The sequence below is a fragment of the Alnus glutinosa genome, chromosome 10 (genome assembly GCF_958979055.1).
Source record: "Alnus glutinosa chromosome 10, dhAlnGlut1.1, whole genome shotgun sequence".
NCBI lineage: Eukaryota > Viridiplantae > Streptophyta > Magnoliopsida > Fagales > Betulaceae > Alnus > Alnus glutinosa.
In genome coordinates this window covers 26,397,529-26,407,533 of record NC_084895.1, presented here as the reverse complement: position 1 = coordinate 26,407,533, position 10,005 = coordinate 26,397,529, and the positions used below count along the sequence as shown (strand labels likewise).

Here is a 10,005-nt window from a genome sequence, read left to right as displayed (position 1 = left end):
ACCTAACCCTAATCGGCCAAGGAAACCACAAAAATTCCACTCTCTCTCTCTCCCCGTGTGTGTGCAGTGGAATGCTTATGCTTGTGGTTGATCAGGAGGGCCAAAGAAGGGAGGGTTCCTTCGGTAAATGCTCTCTCTCTCTCGCCACTGCTCAGTGTCATCTCTTCTTTTCATGTCTTCAATCGACGCCTCTCTCTCCTCTGCTCCTTCAGGGTCTCCTCCTAATACCCCATTAAGCTTTTTTCCCTCTGCTCTCCTTTCCTTTCCTATACAAAAAATTTTTGCTTTAAAATCTCTGTTTTGTTTAACGGTTCTGGGTTCGGATATTTTGTCTTCTAAGCGACAATATGAGTGCTTCTAAGGTGAGTTTTCTTTTTTGGTTATTCTTTTTGTTGCTTCAAAGATTGAACTTTTATGTGGTTTTTGTGTTTTTGGTTTGTGGGTGTTATTGTTTTCATTGGGTTTGCTTAAGAGGGGAAGTTCTGGATTGTGAGTGTGTATGCGTTTATGAGATGTTGTTGGAAGTAGGAATTTGCTTTTCGTGTTTGGATTGTGGATTATCTCGTGCATGAAAGGACAATTGGAGGGGTTCTAAGGTTTTGCGCCTAGGAAGTTTTGTTGGATAAGAAAGAATAGAAAATTGCGATTTTCTATTGTGGATTAGTTCTTTTATGAATGTGAAATATGTGGGATTGTTTGGTTTAGTTCATGCTTTGAAACTTACAAATTCTAATTGGTGGGTTGGTATGGCACTGAGATGTAAATATTCTCAAGTTTGTAGCTCTTTGGGTTTTGAGTTTATGTTTTATGGCTATGATGGCACTGATGTTTCATCAAGAGAGGAAGCTCATGTACCTATAAAAGTGTGGTACACATGAGATGAATTGCAAGCAATGTGCTACAGCAACTGTGTAATTGAGGCAACCATGTTACCTTTTTTTTGGATGAATCAAAATATTATAAAGCACAACCAACCATGTTACCTTTTGGGGGTGTAAAGGCGGTACATCACCAACTCTTGAAGCACGCCATTCTTCACCATTGGTTGAATAAGGTTGTAACTTTGGCTTAAGCTTTTACATCTGTTTTAAAGCTTTTCCTTTGGAAGATGGAAGGGAAGGTTGAGGGAATGATCGTTTTCTGCAACTAGTTGATACAAATGCTATTTACATTAGAAATCGTCAGTGTTTATAGATGTTTGAAGGTGGCTTCCAAGTTGTGTGGACTGTTAGCGTAGCATTTAGCATATAGCAGCATTCCAGGAAAGACTTGAATATGGTTTTGGTTATGGAGAGTTAGAGTTTGCCAATCGGCGTCTTCTGCTATTGATGAAGGCTGCTATGCGTTTGGGGAAACCTCATGTTGGTGTGTGCCTAAGTTTCTGTCATCTCTAGTGTGGTGATCATTGTGAATTGCAAATGGACATTGGCAGAATGCAATTCTAAACAGATGATACCAAGTGCATTAGTGATTTAGTGTCAATTGTTCATGTGGCATCAGTGGATCTCTTGGGTGAAATTATCCTGCTTGGTTATGATTAAGACATGTATGGCTAGGATTTCAATGTTTCTTGAGTGTATTATACCTACTTGAATAGTATTTTCCTTTATTGTGACTCTCGCAATTCATTTTTTAAAAAAGATTTTAAGCATCAAGCATGAGGAAACAGTTCATCTGCCTTTCCAAATTTTCCGTGATATGTTTATTCTGCAATATTGCAATTGTTAACTTCTTATGTGACTCCAAAATAAACTGGTTGAATGTGTAATTAGATGTGCGATGCTTGGTTGCATGCTGATTTTTGGTATGATCTGTGAAGCTATTATGATTATTGTTCTTGCTTGACTGTTGGTTTTTCATGGTGTTTGCTCACTTTAGAAGGTGCTAGTATTTGGGTCATTCACTGAAGATGAAACCAGGTCATTGCTGCTAAAACCGTCAGCTGAGAATGCTGAAAAGCCAGTGGAGAAGAGAGAATTGCAATTTGGTTCAGTGAATTTTGTTACTGGAAAATCTTTGGATGGTCATCATGGTGAATCAAGCAGACAGCTGGATTCTCCAAAAGAGCCGAACGATCTTCTACTCTCAAATATGCTTAAGAAGGACAATGAACTGAAGAGTGTTAAACTATCAAACGAGCATCTACCAGTAGTGCTTCAAACCCCAAAAGAAAATGGAACCATTGATGATTCCACCCATGGATCACCTCATATTAATGGTGAAGAAGTGAAACCAGACGGTATTGGTTTAACTTCATTGCATATATCCCAGAATGAGGATGGTCCCTCAAATCAATTTTCAAGCTCAAAATTGCTAAACACAGAGCGGAATGGAGATTATGTTGATTCATCTGTATTTCTCGCCAACCATGACTTCCAGAAGACATCTAATGGGCCTGTTATGTCTTCCAGAAACCTATTACCGAGAGGTTTAATAAACTCAGGGAATTTGTGCTTTCTTCATGCAACTCTACAGGCTCTTCTATCCTGCTCTCCTTTCGTTCAGCTTCTGCAGGAATTGAGAACTCGCAACATCCCCAAGGTCTATTTTCTTGATGCAATTGTTTGTATTGTTTCTTTCTGTGTTTATGTTAATACAACTTCTGCAGGAATTGTATATGCTATGTCAATGCTGTCAAAATATAGTCTCCAATACATGCCTAATCTGTGCCCATCTTGTACTTTAATTTTTTAGGTTGGCTATCCGACATTAACTGCATTTGCCGAATTCATTGCTGACTTTGACATGCCAAATGATTCAAGCTTAAAGAAAGATATCGTTATTCTTGAGACTGGTAGACCTTTTAGGCCTGCCATGTTTGAAGGGGTTCTGAAAATTTTTACTCCAGAAGTGCCAAGCAGCATGTCAGGCAGACCAAGGTGTGTGCATGTTCTGCTTCAATGCTTGTTCCTTTGTTGCATTGGCACTTCATATCTAGTGATTGGAGTGGACAAAATTATCAATATCCAATTTTTGGCGTGATGATTTGGATTGAATATAACTATTTCTTTGGATATTCAATCTGTGTGACATATATAACAATACCACAGCGAGATAGTATAATTATATACATTTGGTGATTTCTTTTCAATTTGTTATCTTATAGTATGTGACAAAAAGAAGATAATTAGACAGTCGTAAACTCTGCTGTCATTCCCTGGAGTTTCTTTTCTCTGCTGCCACCATCTTTTTTATGGTGTATATTTCCTTAAGTTATATCTTTTACTGTAGTTTAATGAATAGTAACCAAGTGACAAGGATGTGGTATGAAAAGAAAATGTCGATAAACTTATGACAAAAAGAAGATAATTAGACAGGTGTAAACTCTGCTGTCATTCCCTGGAGTTTCTTTTCTCCCCTGCTTCCGTCTTCTTTTTTATGGTGTATATTTCCTTATGTTATATCTTTTACTGTAGTTTAATGAATAGTAACCAAGTGACATGTTGGTTGCGTCTTTGACCCGTTTTAGCCATGTGTTGGCGTGTTTAGGTTGTCAAAAACTTTATGCTGTGAAATATGGTGCCTTCTCATGGTTGATGTGTGTTGGACATAACACAACTATTTTTACATTTCCTGCGCTACACGGAATTCTGTTTTTTTTCTTTTCCTTTTGTACTAGATCATCTTTTATATGTTAAACTACTTCTGAAAATTTTCTGCTGTGAGTGGGTTATTGCATTTGTTATGAAGCTGTCATTTCCTATTATGGGCATGGTGCATGCTTAGAGCATTCCTAGTAGACTCAATAAAATAGATTTTTAGCTATTATTATTTTTTTGATAAGAAAAGTTTTATTAGAAAAAGCGTAAGGCGCCCCTATGTACACAGGGAGTATACACATGAACAACCAAAGCCAACACACAAAAAGAACCCAACAAAACCCACAAGGAGTTAAGCGCTAAAACCCAAAAACCTCAAAACCCGCGAAGGCACAAAACCCTACTACATGTGAGCCAAATCACTAAAAACCACAAAAGACCCTCCCCAATAGCCTCATCAAAATGGTGATTTTTGTTTGGTGAGTGAACAATACTCACCAACTTTATTGAGTATTCACTCACCAAACGAATAAAAAATAATAAAATTTCTCCCCCTTTTTTTTATTTATTTTTCACACTCAAAGCAAACATTCATTTTTCTCTCTATTTTTATTTATTTATTTTTATTTCTTATTCTGATGTTTATTTATATTGAAACTTGAAAGCATATGACCTTTTTTGAAAAATATGACCATTAGGAAAAAAAAATTTAAAGAATATGATCGTTAGGACAAGACAGATATTTCAAAAGTATGACCATTAGAATAAGAAAAATATTAAAAAATATGACTGTTAGGAAATGACAAATTTTTAAAAAATATGACTGTTAGAATAAGATATATTCAGAAATACGACCATTAGAAAAAGACACATTCAAAAATATAAATGCTAGTGAAAATGAAAAGCTAAAATGGTGAGATTATTGGAGGTGCTTTAAAAAGTAGATAATTAAAATAGTGAAAAGTGATTTTTAGCTATTTTGGCGAGTCTATTAGGAATGCTCTTAATGCTATTCTTGTCAATCTTTTTTTACTAGAGAATACCTGATAAGTGAGAAATTAGAAGTTAATGGTCTACTGGTAAAAAAAATCTTAATTTTTGTGCTGATTTGGCAAAGATTTTGTCAGCCCTGGGGAAAAAGAAAAGAATCCTATAAGACTAATAAAAATAGAGGTTGGAAAATGAATGGTAAATCTAGCATGCTTATCATCTTTATGCCTGATACCGGTTTCTGTCAACTGTGATTTTATTTTTTGGTGGTTGTGATTAATTTATGTTGGTCTCTGGTGTTGTCGTTTTCAGGCAGGAAGATGCTCAGGAGTTTCTAAGCTTCGTCATGGATCAAATGCATGATGAGTTACTTAAACTTGAAGGACATGCTCGAAGCATTAATGGAAACAAATCATCTCTAGTTTCTTCTGCTGAAGATGATGAATGGGAGACAGTTGGTCGAAAAAACAAATCAGCAGTAACAAGAACACAAAGTTTTGTTCCTTCAGAACTAAATGATATATTTGGAGGGCAGTTGAGAAGTTTGGTGAAGGCAAGAGGTCAGTTTTGTCATTTATGCAACTACAATTGGTTTTCTTTTTTGGTGTTTAATTTTTTGGGAAATGCTTGGCTATACGCTCCCATTCCACTCCTATTCCATCCTTGTCTACATGGACCAATAATGTGAGAGATAGTAGAGAGAGTGTAGTGGGATCCTATTTTTTTAACAATATTATTGGTCCATGTAGACAAGGGTGGGATAAGAGTGGGATGGGAGTGTATAGTCAAGCATTTCTCTAATTTTTTCTGGTTAGTTCTTTGCCATTTTCACTGCCTAAAAATGGTATACTTTCTTTCTCATTTTTTGTATTTCATATGTTAATCAGCATGCAGACAAAAAAAAAGTAAAAGAAAATGTGAAATCACAATGACCATTTTATCCAATATACTCCGTTCTAAATACCATTTATGGAGTGGTCTCCAAAGTGAATGCACAATTGGGCATGCTAGATAGCTTTCTATAAACTACATCTGAAATGTCTCAAAGGCAAGAGGTAGGGCAGTTTTGTCATTTATGCAACTACAATTGATTTTCTTTTTTGGTGTTTAATTTTTTCTATGTTCCCCTCGACTTCGGTATACTGGTTAGTTCTTTGCCATTTTCACTGCCTTAAAATGGTATATTGGCTTTCTCTCTCAAATTTTGTTTTTCCTATGTTAATCAGCATGCAGACAAAAAAAAAAGGAAAAGAAAATGTGAAATCACAATGACCATTTTATCCAATATACACCATTCTGAATACCATTTATGGAGCGGTCTCCAAAGTGAATGCACAATTGGGCATGCTAGATAACTTTTCTATGAACTACATCTGAAATGTCTCTAAATTTATTAGCTGTTCCTCCCGTTTAGAAGCACTCTTGTATACTTCCCGTGTATTAGGGTTGCGCCCCTCTGCGCTTTTTTATTGAATTTGAAATTACTTATCAAAAAAAAAAAAGTTGTTTTCAGATAAACAGGTAGTTTTGCTTCTTAATTCCATATGTTTAGTTAAATATGCTATTTTCAAGTATTTGAGCATGGTTTTTGGACCAGTGTTGTGTTCATCTACGTCAAATGTTACAGTCACCTGAGAGAAGTGGATAATATGTTGTGGAGACCTTTCTCTTGAATTGTTTCTCGATCTATTATACTCTTCAAAAACTCATATGGGAGAAGGAGATACTATGTTGTGGACACCAGCCAAGCAGCCACAGTTTTGCAGTGAAGAGATATTATAAAATGTTATAATCAGGTGAGCATTGTTCATTCTCCTGGAAATGAATTTGGAAGGTTAAAGCCCTTCGCATTGCTTTCTCCTGATGGACAGCAGCAAATGGTAGAATCCTCATGGTGGATTTCTCTCTAGCGAACTGGTGTTACCTATGCAAAAAAGAGGAGGAGACTATTAATCACCTTCTCATCTATTGCCAGTATAGTATTGATCTCTGGCACTTGGTTCTTAAGATATTTGAGGTTTCTTGGGGGATGCCTAGTAACATCCAAGAGTTACTTCATTCTTGGAAATTTCAAGGGCAGGGACACCCCAAAGTGGCAATCTAGAAAGTTATTTTTGCTTCTTACTGTGGAGCATTTGGAGAGAAATGAGTTGGTGCCTCTTTGAGGAACGCGAGTCTAATGTGCTTTCTGAAAAATTCTCTTTTCTAAGATTTCTTTTGGATTGGGTTATTGTACATGTTCCTAATTTTGCCTTAGTGAATCTGGTAGATCTGATTAATGTTTAGATTGTAGAAGCTTATAGGGTGTTCAGCTCTCTTGTATACTCTTTGTATACAAGGGCTTTGCCTTTTTTTCTTTCAATAAAATTATTATTTATGAAAAATCTATGTCAAATGACTCACTCTTAATAGCTTGATCACAAAAGCAAAATAATAGTTAAGCGATGTCATTATCTACACCTATATGGAAATATCTATTATCAATTTTTTTTTTTCACTTTCCGAATATGTTTATGGAAAAAACGGTAGTTCTATTGAAATGCTCAGAAATGTCCTCGATCTTGTACATCTATCATATCTGACCTTTCAATTTCTGTATAGAATTTGGATGAAAATATCTTGCTCTGTTTTTTTTTTTTTTGGTTATGAGTTCTAAGTATTCTTTTCTCCTGATGTTGATGCTTGTGCAGGAAACAGAGCTTCTGCTACTGTTCAACCATTTCTCTTGCTGCACCTTGATATTTGTCATGAAGCAGTTCGTACTATTGAGGATGCACTTCGTTTGTTTTCTGCACCAGAATCTCTTGAGGGGTACCGCACGTCAACAACTGGAAAGGTAACTTTTTTTCTTTTTTCTTTTTTTTCTTTGGTCAGTGTGTGGGTCTTGTTGCATTTTTGTATGAAGCATTAAATGCAGTTGGGTGGTCACAATGGTAAGAATCTGCAAGATCAGTGACTGCATAAGTGAGGAAGAAGAGAAAACAAGAGCTCTGTACATCCAACACTAGTTTGAGAATGATAGGCTCCTCTCTCTCTCTCTCTCTCTCTCTCTGTGTGTGTGTGTGTGACATAGGCATACACTCATAACAGGTCTCCGTGCATATTGCATGTTTATCTGTGATCTTAGCTAAGTTTAATGACCTATTTGGGTCATATGCTTCTTGCTGCGGATTTTTAAAATGTTGTTTAATTTTGATGGTTTTCAGGCTGGTGTTGTGACTGCCAGCAAATCTGTTAAGATACAGAGTCTTTCAAAGATAATGATATTGCACCTGAAGCGTTTTAATTATGGAAGCCAAGGAAGCGCAAAGTTGCATAAGCCTGTACGCTTTCCTCTTGAATTGGTGTTGGGTCGAGAACTGCTTGTTTCTTCGTCTGTTGAGGTGATGCTCCTAATGTTATCATTACACATAAATGCTCTGCAGTTGTCATTTGTTTTTATAAATTGAAGTGCCTGAATACTGGAGTTATGATCATTGCAATTAGAAAAGATGTCAGTTATTTTAGAAGTACCTGTTGTTGTGGTTGTCGTCCTTTTACCTTGGCTGTTTGGTAATGGTCTAATCTACAGTTGGTCAGTTATGGATTTATTATGAATTGGATAGATAGAGTTACTCTTTCATGAAAAATATATCATAGAATAACTAATTCAGTAGACACCGATTTACAGTAATTAGTGAAGAAAATTTACATAGAATTTTAAAATGGATACTATTCCTTTGTTAATCACTTTGCATAAACCTATTCCCCCCCCCCCCCCCCCTCTCTCTCTCTCTCTCTCTCTCTCTCTCTCTCTTAAAGATTAATAATTTTTTCATGCAACTCAGCGAGGTGTACGCCATTTTATTTTTTAGAGGTAAAGAGTATAGATTAATTTTATTGGCCTAAAGCCGCTGCTTTTTGTCTTCTTATGTTTGCTTTACTGATAGAAAGTGTATTCAACATAGTTGTGGCTTCTTTCCTGTAGTTTTTGTTGCTCCACTGGTCCTAAGAGGTGCCGATCTTCCTCCCTTGCCTTGGCCTAGGTTGTAGAGTGGCGGGTTGTAATTGGGATAGGTGTTAGGTTTGATTCGTTTGAACTTGACCTAGGGGAGAGAAATCCTAGGACCAATCAAAATATTAATGCTTCACACATGTAAGTTTTGATGCAAATGACTTAATTATATGGGAGTGCTGAAAAGTTGGGCAATTGTGCATGTACTTTTACTTTGCAACCTTGCCTTGAATTCACCTTTGATTTGTGCATGTGCATCAAATGTCACAACATAATCTTTTTAGGATGTTTTGCAAACGATTTCCTGATAATATCATTTTGTGACCAAATCGTCAAATTTATCATGCAACATTCTTTCTTAATATCCCAATTAGGTTTTGAGGTTAAGAATTATATTTTTACTGCCAAATGGAAGCAAGAATGTGGATATTTGTAATAGAATTACATGCTATATGTTTTTTTTTTTTTTTTTTCTCTTTCTTTGCTTTGTACAGGGTCGAAAATATGAACTTGTTGCTACAATCACTCACCACGGGAGGGAGCCCTCAAAGGGGCATTATACAGCCGATGCTCGCTATCCTAATGGTCAATGGCTACGGTTTGATGACGCATCAGTCACTGGCATCGGTGCAAATAAGGTGTTGCATGACCAGGCGTATGTCCTCTTCTACAAACAAGTATAGTGAGTTAACCGAGGAGTTTTAGTCGTGAACTAATCCCATTTGAGAGGCCTGTCTCATTTGTGTAATTTATGGAAAAGATTTGACGTGTTACAGCACATATCAGCTAGTCAGGCGCCAACAGGATGAAGGCTCTCTTTTGATGATGGTTGGTGAGTGTTTCGGTTGTTTTCTGTAGGGGGATGGTTGGAGTGGTAATGGTTATGACTATTCTTTTGGCTTATAATCATGTCATGCAGTTTTGGAGTCCTTGTAATGAACATGTATTGAAGTTAAGGGAAATGCTAAACATCCTCCACTCATCCCCCCTTCATCACTCTCTTTTCCTTAAAAAAATTGAATTTCATTAAAAAGTTGTCTCTGATGTCACATCAGAGACAACTTTTTAATAAAAACCAATTTTTTTATTGTAAAAGGGTGATGAGGGGGGATGAGGGGAGGATGTGTAGAAGGGCTCGTGCCATATGGCTAAATTCAGTGAATGCTTTATATTATACAAATCTGGTTTATTGGTATTTTGCACGTCAATAGGATGGGATAAAAATGAGATAAAAGTGTGGTTTCTAACATTAGGCAGCATCGGGCATATGGAATGTAGGTTTATTTTGTCTGCAAAATATAGTACTGATTACTTTAAAGAGGAAGCAGAGTTGGAGGTGGATGTTTAAAATAGGATCATATTTATGATGTAAGGAGAGGCTTAAGCCAATCCTCGGGTGTCAAATAACCTTTGGTTTTTTATTTTTATTTTTTTTCTAATAAAATAAGGAAAATGATATACGAGAGGATCTTTATCACTACC

The 10,005-nt window shown here is 36.3% G+C and overlaps 1 protein-coding gene across 2 annotated transcripts; it reads left to right on the top strand.

Moving 5' to 3' along the window:
* On the top strand, positions 1 to 9,719 carry LOC133879652 (ubiquitin carboxyl-terminal hydrolase 24). 2 transcript variants are annotated; one of them, XM_062318301.1, is made up of 7 exons: positions 1 to 362; positions 1,882 to 2,541; positions 2,695 to 2,879; positions 4,842 to 5,089; positions 7,220 to 7,365; positions 7,736 to 7,912; positions 9,018 to 9,719. In XM_062318301.1, the coding sequence occupies exons 1-7, from the start codon at positions 348 to 350 to the stop codon at positions 9,204 to 9,206; spliced, it is 1,620 nt and encodes a 539-aa protein (XP_062174285.1). In that variant the 5' UTR covers positions 1 to 347; the 3' UTR covers positions 9,207 to 9,719. The 2 variants fall into 2 exon arrangements, with proteins under 2 accessions (XP_062174285.1, XP_062174284.1); XM_062318300.1 differs by having other exon boundaries at positions 3 to 362; positions 1,879 to 2,541.
* Positions 9,720 to 10,005: the final 286 nt, after the last annotated feature.